This window comes from Loxodonta africana, chromosome 5 (genome assembly GCF_030014295.1).
Source record: "Loxodonta africana isolate mLoxAfr1 chromosome 5, mLoxAfr1.hap2, whole genome shotgun sequence".
NCBI classification, from domain to species: domain Eukaryota; kingdom Metazoa; phylum Chordata; class Mammalia; order Proboscidea; family Elephantidae; genus Loxodonta; species Loxodonta africana.
In genome coordinates, this window is record NC_087346.1 from 135,136,229 (window position 1) to 135,152,164 (window position 15,936).

The window sequence follows — 15,936 nt, forward strand, 5'->3', positions numbered from 1 at the left end:
CCATGGCTCTAGGCCCCCAAACCAAAAGAACTAATCCCATGAGGTGACTGAATATGTGTAATTAGTATCAGCATCTGTAGCACCCACCCCCCCGCAACGTCCTTCTTTGGTTGTTGTCTAAAGAATTCCTGTAGTTTAAGAAGAGTCATACGGTTTCAACAGAATAAACCTTGAACTGCACTATAACAACTGTGAACATAGAACCAGAATGATTTTTAAATTTTTTTGTATCTATGCACAGTTTCATTTCAAAGTACCCAATGCAGTGACAAACACACATTCTGAATGATGACAGGAAGAAATGAACTTAATCACGCCAATAATTTAAATGTTTCTATCCATATAATAACTCTCTTTTGACAGTCTTTTCTATGACTAGAAAGAAGAAAGGGAAAGAGAGATGTTAGAAGAAACTGCTTAGTAATTCAAAGTAAGAATGTCACGAGGGAAAAAGCCCCCTAAGATGGGAAGGGCCAGTGGAAAGAACCAGTAGACAGTCTTTAGCAACAGCAACACCGAATTTACCACTGTATCTTCCATAATTAAAGTTTAAGTGTTGAAGACTTCCACATCCAGTTATGATACAGCAACAGAGACTAGATTTACCATCCTACCTTGAAATTTTTTAAACAGACAAAATAGATGAAAAACAGTTCTCAGACAATGAGGAAGCTGTGAAACATTTCATAACATGGAGGAATCTGAAAGGCATTATGCTGAGTGAAATTAGTCGGTCGCAAAGGACAAATATTGTATAAGACCACTATTATAAAAACTTGAGCAATAGTTTAAACAGAGAAGAAAACATTCTTTTGTGGTTATGAGGGGGGGAGGGAGGGAGGGTGCGAGAGGGGTATTCACTAATTAGATAGTACATAAGACCTACTTTAGGTGAAGAAAAAGACAATATACAATACAGGGGAGGTCAGCACAACTGGACTAAACCAAAAGCAAAGAAGTTTCCTGAATAAACTGAATGCTTCGAAGGCCAGTGTAGCAGGGGCACGGGTTTCAGGACCATGGTTTCAGGGGACATCTAAGTCAACTGGCATAACAAAATCTATTAAAACATCCTGCATCCCACTTTGAAGAGTGGCATCTGGGGTCTTATAAGCTAGCAAGCAGCCATCTAAGATGCATCAGTTGGTCTCAACCCACCTGGAGCAAAGGAGAATGAAGAACACCAAGGACACAAGGTAATTACGAGCCCAAGAGAAAGAAAGGGCCACGTGAACCAGAGACTACATCATCCTGAGACCAGAAGAACTAGATGGTGCCCAGCTACAACCGATGACCACCCTGACAGGGAACACAACAGAAAACCCCTGAGGGAGCAGGGTAGCAGTGGGATGCAGACCCCAAATTCTCATAAAAAGACCAGGCTTAATAGTCTGACTGAGACTAGAAGGACCCTGGTGGTCATGGCCCCCAGAACCTCTGTTGGCCCAGGACAGGAACCATTCCCGAAGCCAACTCTTCAGACATGGATTGGACTGGACAACGGGTTGGAGACAGATGCTGGTGAGGAGTGAGCTTCTTGGATCAGGTGGACACTTGAGACTATGTTGGCATCTCCTGCCTGGAGGGTAGATAAGAGGGTAGAGGGGGTTAGAAGCTGGCGAAATGGACACAAAAAGAAAGAGTGGAGGGAAAGAGCGGGCTGTCTCATTAAGGGGAGAGTAATTGGGAGTATGTAGCAAGGCGTATATAAGTTTTTGTGTGAGACACTGACTTGATTTGTAAACTTTCACTTAAACCACAATAAAAATTACTAAAAAAAAGGTTCTCAGATACTGGACAACCAGCAACCCAAAACGGTGAGCCCTGAGAGAGGAAACAGATGAGGGAGTCATACACTTGCTCAGCTTATTGCCTATGGAAAGGCGGCAGCACAGGGCAAACCCAGCCAGAGCCTAGCAAGCTCGATGAGTTGATGAGGCAGAGTTCAGAATTCATGGAGGCTGAGGAAGCTAGCCCCCACACATCTGTCCGCTTATCGTACTCTGCGGGCTTGTGTGTTGCAGTGATGCTGGAAGCTATGTCACCAGTATTCAAACGCCAGCAGGGTCACCCATGGCAGACAAGTTTCAGCTGAGCTTCCAGACTAAGACTATGAAGAAGGACCCGGTGGTCTACTTCTGAAAAGAATTAGCCAGTGAAAACCTTATGAATAGCAGCAGACCATTGTCTGATATAATGCTGGAAGATGGGCCCCTCCTGTTAGAAGGCACTCGAAATACGACAGGTGAAGAACTGACTCCTCAAAGTAGAGTCGACCTTAATAACGTGGATGGAGTCAAGCTTTCACGACCTTCATATGCTCATGTAGTACAACTCAAAATGAGAAGAAACAGCTACAAACATCAATTAATAATCGAAACATGGAATGTACAAAGTATGAAGCGAGGAAAACTGGAAATCGTCAAAAATAAAATGGAATGCGTAAACATCAATATCCCAGGCATTAGTGAGCTGAAATGGACTGGTATTGGCCACTTTGAATCGGACAATCATACAGCCTACTACGCCGGGATGATTACTCAAAGAGGAATGGCATTGCATTCATCATCAGAAAGAACATTTCAAGATCTATCCTGAAGTAAAACGCTGTCAGTGAGAGCATAATATTCATATGCCTATGAGGAAGATCGGAAACTCTGGTGGCGTAGTGGTTAAGTGCTATGGCTGTGAACCAAAGAGTTGGCAGTTCGAATCCGCCAGGCGCTCCTTGGAAACTCTATGGGACAGTTGTAATCTGTCCTTTAGGGTCGCTATGAATCGGAATCGACTCAACGGCACTGGGTTGGTGTTTTTTGGTTTATGAGGAAGATCAGTTAATATGACTATTATTCAAATTTACACACCAACCACTAAAGCCAAAGATGAAGAAACTGAAGGTACTTACCAACTTCTGCAGTCTGAAATTGATCAAACATGCAGTCAGGATGCATTGATAATTACTGGTGACGGGAATGTGAAAGCTGGAAACAAACATCGATCAGTAGTTGGAAAATATGGTCTTGGTGACAGAAACGATGTTAGAGATCAAATAATAGAATTCTGCAAGACCAATGACTTCTTCATAGCAAAATTTTTCAATAACATAAATGGTGACTATACATGTGGACCTCGCCAGATGGAATACACAGGAATCAAATCAACTACATCTGAGGAAAAAGACGATGGAAAAGATCAATATCATCCATCAGAACAAGGCCAGGGGCCAACTGTGGACTAGACCATCAATTCCCCATATTCAAGTTCAAGGTGAAGCTGAAGAAAATTAGAACAAGTCCACAAGAGCCCAAGTACGACCTTGAGTATATTCCACCAGAATTTAGAAACCATCTCAAGAACAGACTTGATGCACCAAACACGAAGGATCGAACCAGACGAGTTATGGAATGACATCAAGGACATCATACAAGAAGAAAGTAAAAGGTCAATAAAAAGAAATGAAAGAAAAGACCAAAATGTATATCAGAAGAGACCCTGAAACTTGCTCTTGAAGATCGAGTAGCTAAAGCAAATTGAAAAATGATGAAATAAAAGAGGTGAAGAAGAGATTTCAAAGGGTAGCTCGAGAAGACAAAGTAAAATATTATAATGACATGTGCAAAGACCTGGAGATAGAAAACCAAAAGGGAAAAACATGCTTGGCATTTCTCAAGCTAAAAGAACTGAAGAAAAAAACAAGCCCCGAGTTGCAATACTGAACAATTCTATGGGAAAAATATTAAACAACACAGGAAGAATCAAAAGAAGATGAAAGGAATACACAGAGACACTACACCAAAAAGAATTGGTGGACATTCAAACATTTCAGGAGGCAGCATACAATCAGGAAATGATGGTACTAAAGGAAAAAAATTCAACCCGTACAGGAGACACTGGTGAAAAACAAGGACCCAAGAATTGACGGAATACCAATCGAGATGTTTCAACGAACGATGCAGTTCTAGAAGCGCCACTAGGCTGTGCAAAGAAATTTGGAAGACAGCTATCTGGCCACCTCATTAATGTGCAAAATAGCTGGAGAGCAGATTTTCCACTTTTGTCATAAATGTGGAATGTAGGATAATGAGACAGTATGTGAGGAGTAGATGTAGTCCTAATTCAGGGTGTTGGATGGGCCACGTTCTCTCCAAAGGTTCTAGGGGAAGATCGTTTCTTGTCTCACATACTTTGGACATGTTATCAGGAAGAATCAGTCCCTGAAGAAGGACATCATGCTTGGTAAAGTAGAGAGTCAACGGAAAAGAGGAAGGCCCTCAGCCAGATGGATTGACACAGTCGTTGCAACAATGGGATCAAGCACAGCAACGATCATAAGGATGGTACAGCCCTTGTTTCGTTCTGTCATACATAGGGTGGCTATGAGTCGGAACTGACTCAATGGCACCTAACAACCACCACAAGATGTGTATTTTTTCACTTTTTAACATCTATGCCATCAATATAGGATTTAAAGTTGCCAGACAAATGGAGGTCATGATGAAGTTGGGCTGCTGTAACAAAGTACCACAAAGCAGGTGGCTTTAAACAAGGTGAATGTATTGCCTCACAGTTCTGGAGGCAAGTACACCTACTCCTCACTTGTCAACATGGTTAGGATCCAAAGACCTGGTCATTACGTGAAAATCAGCACTTTGCGAAAACGGGATTTTTTCTTTTTTTCTGTCTTCAGACTACCCATTTATCTGATTTTTTTCTATTTAGCAAATATGATCATAGAAATAATAACAGCTAAGATTTATTGATGTGCTTATCACTGTGACAAGTCCAGTTATGGATTACTCCTCTGCCAAGAAGGAGGCTTGAAGGAGACACAGCTGGATAGAGTGGGGCTGTGTGACTAGGGGGCCCATGGTTTAGCAAATTCACCTTCCTCCTGTGCAGGTCAGAGCTTCCCTCTCGAAGCTGCCTCCAGGGCTCTACTCCCACCTCTGCAAGCCCTGTGTTCACCATCGTGCAGCCTGCTCTGTCCTCAGGGATTCCTGCAAGGGCACTGGGAGCCTGGCCAGAGACCTGGCCCCACCGAGGGGGAGGCTTCAGGACCAGTTCAGCTCACGTTGGGATGTCATTAAACTTGCATGCATTTCTTCCAAACACCGTCTCAGATACTTCTTTCTTTCCTTCTTTCCTACCCCACAGCAATCTTGAGCTACAGGGCCTAAGGCTGCATAGGAGCTGGGAACCCAGAACAGGCACTCACTGGCTTAGTGCTGCCTGCGTGTCTACTCAGAGGCCGTGCCATGGAGGACACTGCCCCACGCTGCAGCTGGACAAAATGCCTCCACCTGCAGAAGGGAGTGCAGGGTGCAGGGCAGCCCGGCTCAGCTTCCTGGAGGCTGCCCAGAGACCCTCCTTGAGGGAGTGGATGCCCCACAGCCATTGCTGCCATGCCCACCACCCCATGAATGCACAAAATAGGTAGAAGATTTTTCACTACTGTCTTAAATGTGAAATGTCAGATAACGAGATAGTCAATAAGTGAAGAGTAGGTGAATTCACGGTTTTGGATGGGCCATGTTCTCTCCAAAGGCTCTAGGGGAAGATGTCTCTTATCTCTCTCAGCTTCTGGAAGCCCCAGGCACTCCTGGGCACGTAGATTCATCTTCACATGACTATCTCTGCTCCGTGTGTCTATATCTCTTCTATAAAGAAGGCCCTCAAACTGGATGAAGACCCACCCTACCCTGGTATGCCCTCATGTTAACTGATAACATCTTCAAAGATCCTATCTCCAAACGATGTCACTTTCACAGGTACCAGGGATTGGGACTTCAACGTAAACTTCGGGGGCACACAATTCAATCCTAACACTGCCCGTGTGCAGACTTGGGCCTAGCTCTTCACATTGCCATCACTGCAACTCAGCACTTGCACTGCTAGGACTACACGTGGAGTGTAACTACCATTGTGCTATGACACAGCACCAAAATGCAAAGCTATTTTGCACAGAACTAGAGTTACAAACAGAGCAAGAAAACATACTTTTAGTACTATCCACTGCCATCGAGTCGATTCTGACTCATAGCAACCTATAAAGCAGAGTAGGACTGCCTCATAGGGTTTCCAAGGCTGTAAATCTTTAAGGGAGCAGACTGTCACATCTTTCCCCTGTTGAGGTGCTGGTGGGTTCGAACCACCAACCTTTCAATTAGCAGCTGAGCGTTTTAACCACTGCACCATCAGGGTTCCCTTTTGGTATTACAGATGTAAATATTTGTTGTCAGAAAATGAGGACAGTAATCAAGGGCTTTATAAGACCTAAAAAATAAAACCTCACGAAGTTGTGTTAGGTTTGCTGTTGCTAGGTGCTGTTGAGTCCGTTCTGACTCATAGTGACTCTATGTACAAAACACTGCCCAGTCCTATGCCATCCTCCCGATCCTTGTTATGCTTGAGCCCACTGTTGCAGTCACTGTGTCCGTCCATCTCGTTGAGGGTCGTCCTCTTTTTCACTGGCCCTCTAATTTATCAAGCACGATGTCCTTCTCCAGGAACTGATCGATCCCTCCTGATAACATGTTCACCATCTTTGCTTCCAAGAAGCATTCTGGCTATACTTCTTCCAAGATAGATTTGTTTGTTCTTTTGGCCAAACCAAAAACCAAACCCATTGCTGTCAAGTCAATCCTGACTCATAGTGACCCTACAGGACAGAGCAGAAGTGCCCAAACGGTTTTCAAGAAGTGCTTGGTGCATTCGAACTGCCAACTCTTTGAATAGCAGCAGTAGCTCTTAACCACTATGCCACCAGGGTTTCCATTGTTCTTTTGGCAGTCCGTGGTATATTCAACATTCTTTGCCAAAAGCACAATTCGAAGACAGACATCAATTCTTCTTAGGTCTCCCTTATTCACTGCCCAGCTTACGTGTATGAGGTTGACTGAAAACACCATAGCTTGGGTCAGGCCCACCTTAGTCCTCAGAGTGACATCTTTGCTTTTTAACATTCTAAAGAGGTCTCTTGCAGCAGATTTGCCCAGTGCAATGGGTTGTTTGATTTCTTGACTGCTGCTTCCATGGGTGTTGATTGTGGATCCAAGTAAAAGGAAACTCTAGATAAGTTCAATCTTTTTTCCGCTTATCACGATGTTGCTTATTGAGGATTTTTGTTTTCTTTATGTTGAAGTGTAATCCATACTGAGGGATGTAGTTTTTTATCTTCATAAGTCAGTGCTTCAAGTCCTTTTCACTTTCAACAAGGTTGTACATTTGCATATTGCAGGTGGTTCATAAGTCTTCCTCCAATCCTAATGCCGCCTTCATATAGCCCAGCTTCTCGGATTATTTGCTCAGCATACAGGCTGAATAAGTATGGTGAAGGGATATAAACAGGACGTACGCCTTCTGCGACTTTAAACCACAGAGTATCCCCTTGTTCTGTTCGAATAACCGCCTCTTTATCTATGTACAGATTTTTCATTAGCACAATTAAGTGTTCTAAAATGTCCATCCTTCACAACGTTATCCGTAATTTGTTTTAATCTACACAGTCGAATGCCTCTGCATAGTCAATAAAACACAGATAAACATCATTTGGTATTCTCTGCTTTCAGCCTGGATCCATCTGACATCAGCAATGACATCCCTCGTTCCACGTACTCTTCTGAAACTGGCTTGAATTTATGGCAGCTCCCTGTCAATGTACTGCTGCAACAGTTTTTGAATGATCTTCAGCAAAGTTTTACTTGCATATGATATTAATGATCTATTTAATAATTTCCGCATTTGGTTGAATCATCGTTCTTTGGAATTGACATAAATATGGATCTCTTCCAGTCTATTGGCCACACAATGTCTTCCAAAATTCTTAGCATTGATGAGTGAGCACTTCCAGCATTACATCCAGTTGCTGAAACATCTGAATTGGTATTCCGTCAATTCCTAGAGCCTTGTTTTTCGCCAAAGTCTTCAGTGCAGGTTGGACTTCTTCCTTCAGTATCATTGGTTCTTGATCATATGCTACCTTCTGAAATGGCTGAACATCAGCCAATTCTTTTTGGTCCAGTGACTCTGTGTATTCCTTCCATCTTCTTTTGATCCTTCCTGCATCCTTCAGTATGTTGCCCACAGAAAACCTCACTACTGCAACTTGAGGATTGAATTTTTTCTTCAGTTCTTTCAGCTTGAGAAATGCCACACGTATTCTTCCCTTTTGATTTAAGACTGCCTAAGAGCACGGTGGCACAGTGGTTAAGAACTGGGCTGCTAACTAAAAGGTCAGCAGTTGGAATCCACCAGCCGCTCCTTGGTAACCCTATGGGGCAGTTCTACACTATCCTATAGCGTCCCTATAAGTCAGAATCAACTCAACGGCAACGAGTTTGGTTTCTTTTTGCTATTATACACCAAACAACACAACTGAGGGATAGAGATGATGCAAGGTCCCTAGCAAGAGATGAAATTTCAAAGAAATGAGGGGCCAGTGTGACAGTTCGTCCACTACACATGACTATCTTAAGGCCTAAAGTTTAATTATTTTTAAAAGGAAAGGAAGAATACTGCTAAGTGAACATCCACTTGTATGATGTATCTTCTTGACTTGTCAAGTACCTCTTTAAGTATTTCCAAATTGCCTTTCAGAAAGCTTTATTGCTAGTTTATCATTTCTCAACAAAAGATAAACTAAGATCTTGTGTATATTTTTTGCTATTCATAATCATTCAACAATACTGCTTTAAATTTAATATTCAGACACAAGATTAACATTTGGTAGAAAACATGAGAATATAAAGAGCTACGGATAACTCAGCACTCCCTCCTTATTCCTATTTACTACATATACCCAGGGGCAGAAAAACTTCATTCTGCTCCATGCCTCTGCATGATCCACAAATGACAGGCTAGTATTCTGAAATGTCATTTTTATTGATCTCCATTTGCCTTTCCTGGAGTAGACAAATTATGTTTATGGCGTTTCCCCAACTGCAGACCTTGAAAATCTGAGTTTAAACCGGCACTGAAAAAAACACAGCCAAATGAAACAGCAACTAAACAATGCTATCTGCATGCACAGAAATTAATGCTGATTGTAGCATTCAAAGAGATTTTCCCTAAAACTCCATAGGTCATAAGAAGTGTGCCAACATACTACATAATAAAATAATATCAGTTTTCAGGACGTAACAGGCAGCTAAAAAGGATAAGGAAAGGCACATCTCAGCCACAAAACGTAAATCCGCCAACTGAACACGTCTCACACATAAAACATGGTGCCAAGAGTGAGAAGATGAGAGAAATGACTTTTCAGCCCTATTCTGCAGAACCTGGAGATTCTGTGCAGCACTGCCATTGCCACAGAAAAATTGGGTAATAACGGCCAATTTATGTTGCTAGCTACCATCATTCCTTTCTAATGACTTAAAAAAATACACCAATCAATGAAAAACGATTGTTACTCCACATTAACAGAAGAAAAGTTTGCCTTACAAAAGTTTAAATGCATTTTCATGCTTTCAAATACAATAATTATTTAATGCATTAACTCATAAATGAGTTGTACGAAGTTGAATTATCCAATTTAAAATAATTACTTTCTCAAAATAAACAAATAAATAATTACGATCTCAAGTAACAGTACATCATCCTTAGGTTCACTGCAAGTCCCAAGGTAATTCATTAAAACTTTGAACTTAAAAAGCCAAAATTTTAATAAGGCTTCCTTATCTTAAAGCACTAAAATCTTTAGAGGAATGACTGATTTCAAACTTTTTTACTCCATAACCCATTCCTGTCAAGTTGATTCCGACTCATAGCAACACTACAGAAGAGAACAGAACTGCCCCGTAGGGTTTCCAAGGAGTGGCTGGTGGATTCGAACTGCTGACCTTTTGGTTAGCAGCCAAACAGTTAAACACTATGCCACCAGGACCTCCAAAGCATAATATAAAGCGTGGGAGCATCAGTTGGTCCCTGGGTAGTGCAAACAGTCTGCACTCAACTACCAACCTACAGGTTGATGATTCAAAACCACCCAACAGCACCATGAAAGAAAGGCCTGGCGATCTGCTTCCATGAAGATTACAGCCAAGAAAACCCTATGAAGCAGTTCTACTCTGTAACACATGGAGTCACCATAAGTTGGAACTGACTAGACAGCGATGGGTTTGCTTTTTTTTTTTTTTTTTGGAAGCATCAGTTATAAAGTGATACAGTGGAATCAATAATATTCTATTTCATAAGCTTACACTTCTACCCATTCTCCAAAACTGGTCACAGACCATGTCTTTACACAATGACTGTGTTGCTCAACCAAGGCACAAATTAGCTCTTGATTTTCTGGAGTTAGTCTCTTCTATGGATGTCGACAGCACTTAAAACATTCTTCTTTGCATTTAGAATCTTTGTATGTATCTAAACTCCACTGTTGTTGTTAGGTGCCGTTGAGTCAGTTCCGACTCTTAGCAACCCTATGCACGACAGAACAAAACACTGCCCGGTCCTGCACCATCTTTACAATCGCTGTTATGCCTGAGTTCATTGTTGCAGCCACTGTGTCAATTCACCCCGTTGAGGGTCTTCCTCTTTTCCACTGACCCTGTACCTTGCCAAGCATGATGTCCTTCTCCAGGGACTGATCCCTCCTGACAACATGCCCAATGTATGTAAGACGCAGTCTTGCCATCACATACCAAGGAGCATTCTGGTTGTACTTCTTCCAAGACAAACTTGTTCGTTCTTTTGGCAGTCCATGGTATATTCAATATTCTTCGCCAACACCACAATTCGAAGGCATCAATTCTTCTTCGGTCTTCCTTATTCAATGTCCAGCTTTCACATGCATATGATGCAATTGAAAATACCATGGCTTGGGTCAGGTGCACCTTAGTCTTCAAGGTGACATCTTGGTTTTTCAACACTTTAAAGAGGTCCTTTGCAGCAGATTTACCCAATTCAACTCCATTACTACCATTTTAAGTTCTTTTTGAGTCCTTGACAAATATTTGCTGAATGAAGAAATGGCTTCTGGCAACAAAATCCAAGGTTATGGACCAGATTATTTAAGATGTTGAAAATCATTTTATCGAGACACACTTTCGAGGACTGGCACAAGAAAACAGATGAACTATGTCTCACATACCTTGGACACATTATCATGAGGGATCAGTTCCTGGAGAGGGACATCACACTTGTAAAGCAGAGAGTCGGCGAAGGAAAAGAAGACCTTCAACGAGATCTACTGACGCAGTGGCTGCAACAATGGGCTCAAATACAGCAACGATTGTGAGGATGGTACAGAACCAGGTAGTGTTTCATTCTGTTGCATACAGGGTCGCTATGAGTCGGAGCTGACTCAATGGCACCTAACAACAACAACAACGGCTCCCATGAAATAAGATTTTGGGAATTCTTTATTACCTCATACTTCAGTCAGAATACTGCCTGTATGTTCTAATTAATATGAAGAATAAATTTCTTTATCAAAAAACCATACTTTCACAATAAAAAGACAAGAATGGTGGTTTAGCTCTAAATCAAAAATTCATGATACAGGGGAACAACAAGATCACCTAGATTTTGTTATAGAGTTTAACTGAATCATCAATACCCTGAAGTATTAACATAAAAAACATGCTTGTCAGACAAAAGTAAGTGATAAGCGCAGAGTACAAAACTATGTATGACATATGACTACAGCCTTGTAAAGCAAAACTTAAACAGAAAAAAAGGCCAGGAGGAAACGCTATAAAATCACCAAGGTGATGGTTTCAAATGGAGAAACCATGGGGAGATATTTTCTACTTTTTACTTTCTGCGTCTTCAATATTCTACCTTACCTCATTACAGTAATCTCATTATGATATATCTCTATAATGTTGTGATGGATTGAATTGTGCCCCCAAAAATACATGTTATAAATCTTAACTTCTACGCCTGTGGTTATAATCTTATTTGGGAATGAGTTCTCTGGTTATGTGAATGAGGCAGGATTAGTGCAGGGTGTGTCTTGAGTCAATCTCATACAAGATATAAAGGAGGAAGCAGACATGGTAGAAGAGAGATGCCAAGCCATATGGAGATTGCTTAGGAGCAGAAGCTCGGAAGAGGCAAGGACCTTCCTCCAAAGCCAAGAAAGAAACACTTCCCTGAGGACGGGCACCCTGAATTTGGACTTCTAGTCTCCTAAACTGTGAGAAAATAAATTTCTGCTTGTTAAAGCCACCCATTTGTGGTATTTCTGTTATAGCAGCACCAGATAACTAAGACAAATGCATTCCATTTTCTTAAATCACTGTACATCATATATTAATCACTATCTTCTGTTTAAAAATAACATCTTAAAATCAGAGAGACATTAACTTTGAGTCACAGCTTAGTCGTTTTAATAGTATGAACTTGATGAAGTTATTTAACTTCTCCAGTTCTTAATTTCCTCATCTAAGTAAACCACCTCAGCAGGATTAATTAATAGCTCATATAAAACACCCGGGACAGTGCCTACCTCACAGTAATAATCAATATATATTAATTCCCTTCTCAGCACTTTTTGTTGACTGAATCCAATACAGTAAGTAGACATCTATGACTAAGCACTGTAGTTTAGGGAAAATCAAGTTATTTTAAGAAAAGCTTCCTCCCAAGAACTTTAAAATCTTTGAAGAAGCTCCAAAAAGACATTTTTAATAGATCCGAGCACTCCCTTTCCACTTAACATGGATAAGGTCTCAGAATCCTTCTGAACACAGCAGCCCAGGTAGCCTGAAAAGATCAGAGTGAAAATCTGTCACCTGCATCCCAGACCAGGGGCTCCTTCAGAAGAAGTTAACTCACTATCTGCTAAAGGGATAAATTCTTTTCACCGGTTTGCCAAAGAAGTAAATCTATGGCTTAAGTCCAACTAATCCAATAAAACATTTTAACAATGTAGATTTAAAAAAACAGGTGCTCTGAGCTTTTTTAAATCTTTTGGTTCTTTCGGTATTTCAAAAAAGCAACATGACAGCTAAAACAATAAAGAAAAATGGCATGGCATCAGTACCTTTCCACACACTGCATTCGAGTTAGCGGAGGCTGACATCTTCGGTTATGAGCTTCTCGGGCAGCAAGTCTAGCTTCTGACAACTGAAAAAGTGTACAAAGCTCACTTAATAAACTATCAAACTTGCTAGCATCCTAGAAAAACTGGTGTTACAAGCTGACATCAGGAAGTCAGAAATTCAAGTAGCTCAATGCTGCAAGGAAGCATTCATTTCAGGGGAAAACAAAGCACAGAAAACTGGGAATTCTAAGGCCTTTTTAAACAACAGTCAACATGTTAAAGCACCGAGAGATTTAACTCTCATGGTGATGTTAAGGGATCTGCAGAAGAGTGGTGAACATGGCTTTTTTCCAATAAACCTAACAAAGCCAAAAGTTCTCTAGTAAAAACATTCAGAAACTAACTGCAGCCGAATCCAGGATACCAAGCTCATAACTCTACCTCCAATTGCCTTTGTAAGGTCAACCAGTAGTTGTATAAAAGATGTTTAATGCAGACGTTCAAAAAAAGTGTTTTTCTAACACTTCCTGGAAATGATCATGAACTAGATTAAGGAGAAATCTGTATTTGCAAACAGAGGATAAGCCCCCCAATACCAACACCTTGGAGAGTCTTAAGGAAGATAAGTTTTTGAGACAGTAGTTCAAGACACCAATGATCAGAGCTGTTGTTGTTAATGGCCGTGGAGTCATCTTCGACACAGTGACCCTGTCTAACAGAGTAGAACTGCTCCACAGGGTTTTCTTGGCTGTGATTGTTATGGAAGCAGGTTGCTAGACTCTCTCCCACAGAGCGGCTAAGTTCAGATACAAATTCCAGCTTCCCATACCAAAAAAACACTGTCATCTTCATCTCTCTTACAGGTTTATCTCGTATAATATTCAAACTACCTAAATTTTTATTGGTTTAGACATTCTCAATACAATTGTCACATACACCAAAAATAAAAATTTATATCCAAAAAGCTGATATACCTTTTCATCTTCCCATTGAAAAAAACTACAGTCTTTCCTATCTCTACAGGCTGAGCAGGCATAAAACCTCCTTGTTTCTTCTATCCCTTGGTTCACCTTTACAAACAGAAGAGTAGGTCCTAGACCAGAATAGAAAAACAAAAAAAGTCAAACCATAGTTGTCTACATCAAGTTCCTAGTTTTCACCATACTTAAATAGAGTTTGTCTTGGTTTTACACACAATTTGTCCCAATTATATCCACCACTCTGTTTTGTTTTTTTTTTTTCCTCAGCCACAACATTCAGATATTGGCAAATTACTAAAAACAAATATTAATCCTTGAAAACTAGTCTTTCTAGAAAGAAAATGCTATTCTCAGTATAGCTACTGCCTACATAGTGAATGTTAGAGGCCCGGATTCTGAGATTAACACACAGAGGTCCAGAAAACTGAGCCGTTGCCATCTCCCGCTCCTTTATCCTTTCGGTGAAAACTCGAGCTTTTAGAATGCAATACACACTCTCCCTGAAGCTTAGAGGAAAAATGGGTCTGGTTTTCAGGTAAGAACTCATTCTTTCGTTCTCCCTAACTTTTTTACTGAAAAGACAACACAACAAATGAAGTCCCTGAACACCTGACACCAAGGGTTATTTAGTCCCATACATTCTTTCCCTATACTCCGTCCCCCACCATCCCCCCTCCAAAAAACAGATGCAACAATTCTGAAACCAAACCACAACAGTGGGGACTTTCCATGATGGTTTCTCAAGATTGTTGAAAACTAAACGTCCCGAGGAAAAGGCGTTTCCCAGTCGTCACAAAGCGCGGGCGAGCGGGACAGATAAAAATCTGGGAGTCCTGAAAGCCCCGGCAACTCCAGGCCACCTCCGCCGACACACAGCACCCTGGCGGAGGCCAGACGCCGACCCACCGTGTGGGCACAGCGGCGCGGGGACGGTGGGATCCGGGGAAAGCACCACCTCCACCCCCGAGCTCCCCCGGCGCCCTGCGCTCCCTTCTGCCTCCACAGCTTCGCCCTGGTGGCTGGGGGCCGCCATCTTCCCACCGCCGTCCCGAAAGCCTCAGTTTGACTCAACGAGGCTGAGAAAAGAGCGCCGACGGGCCACACAGCGACCCCGCGCGCCCAGGAGGAGCTGCAGGCGCCGAGGTGACGATCCCTGCCTTAAATGCAGTCCCCGCCCGCGACCTCTAGCGGTGGGGCTTGCAGGCCGCTTGTTGGGCCTCCCGCAATGTGCTGAGTTCGCGCCTATTTTCGAAATAGTATTTTCTGCCCCACCTTCAGCACCTGTAAGCTCCCTTCTTTCATAGAAGTATAGCTGGGAGATAAGACGAACATTTGGATCAAATATTTGGTTGAGCTGCAGGTCCAAAGGGCAGCATCGCCAGCAACAGCAGCTGACAGCAGAAATAGCTGTAGCGGCTGTGCTAAATAGAACCATCCCCTTTCTTCCCGCCTCCACACCCTCTTAGTAACAATCAGTGTCATCCTCCCTCGTTTCAACATTTACAGTTGCATATCCTTTGACATTCATACATGTGCTTAAATGTACCAACTCACAGAGACCCCTATAGGACAGAGTAGAACTGCACCCATAGGGTTTCCAAGGAGCAGCTGGTGGATTGGAGCTGCCAACCTTTTGGTTAGCGGCCGAGCTCTTAACCACTGCACCACCAGAGCTCCTACTTAACATGACATCCTCCTTATTCTTTATCATGTCCCTGTGGGGGGACCTACCATAGTATGGTAAATTTGGCTCAAGCCAAATTCTTGAAGTCATTCTTGACTCCTCTTTTTCTTTCATGGCCCACATCTGACCATCAGCAAATCCTTTATACATTCAGAATGTATCCAGAATCTGACCACGTCTCACCACGTTCTCTGCCACCACATCCTGTGTGTGCCATCACCATTTCTTACCAGGACCACTGCAGTGGCCTGCTCACTGGCCTATCTGCTTCTGCCCTTGCA

At 42.1% G+C, this 15,936-nt stretch overlaps 1 protein-coding gene across 7 annotated transcripts in view; it reads right to left on the reverse strand.

Annotated features, from left to right (window-relative positions):
• The window catches only part of ZCCHC4 (zinc finger CCHC-type containing 4), a 55,231-nt gene extending 40,191 nt beyond the window's left edge, over nt 1-15,040 (reverse strand). For 3 of the 7 annotated variants that reach the window (XR_010322161.1, XM_023549768.2, XM_023549770.2), the window contains exons 1-3: nt 14,878-15,040; nt 13,966-14,084; nt 12,992-13,074 (exon numbers count right to left, since the gene is read on the reverse strand). Coding sequence is in view for 5 of the 7 variants with exons in the window: in XM_023549768.2 (XP_023405536.1) it covers nt 12,992-13,074; nt 13,966-14,084; nt 14,878-15,004 (329 nt within the window). In the remaining 2 variants the exon portion in view is untranslated. Of the gene's footprint in view, nt 1-12,991; nt 13,075-13,965 lie in introns of all 7 variants that reach the window. The other 4 variants (XM_064286002.1, XM_023549769.2, XM_064286003.1 and 1 more) reach the window with 3 other exon arrangements.
• Between the last annotated feature and the right edge of the window lie 896 nt (nt 15,041-15,936).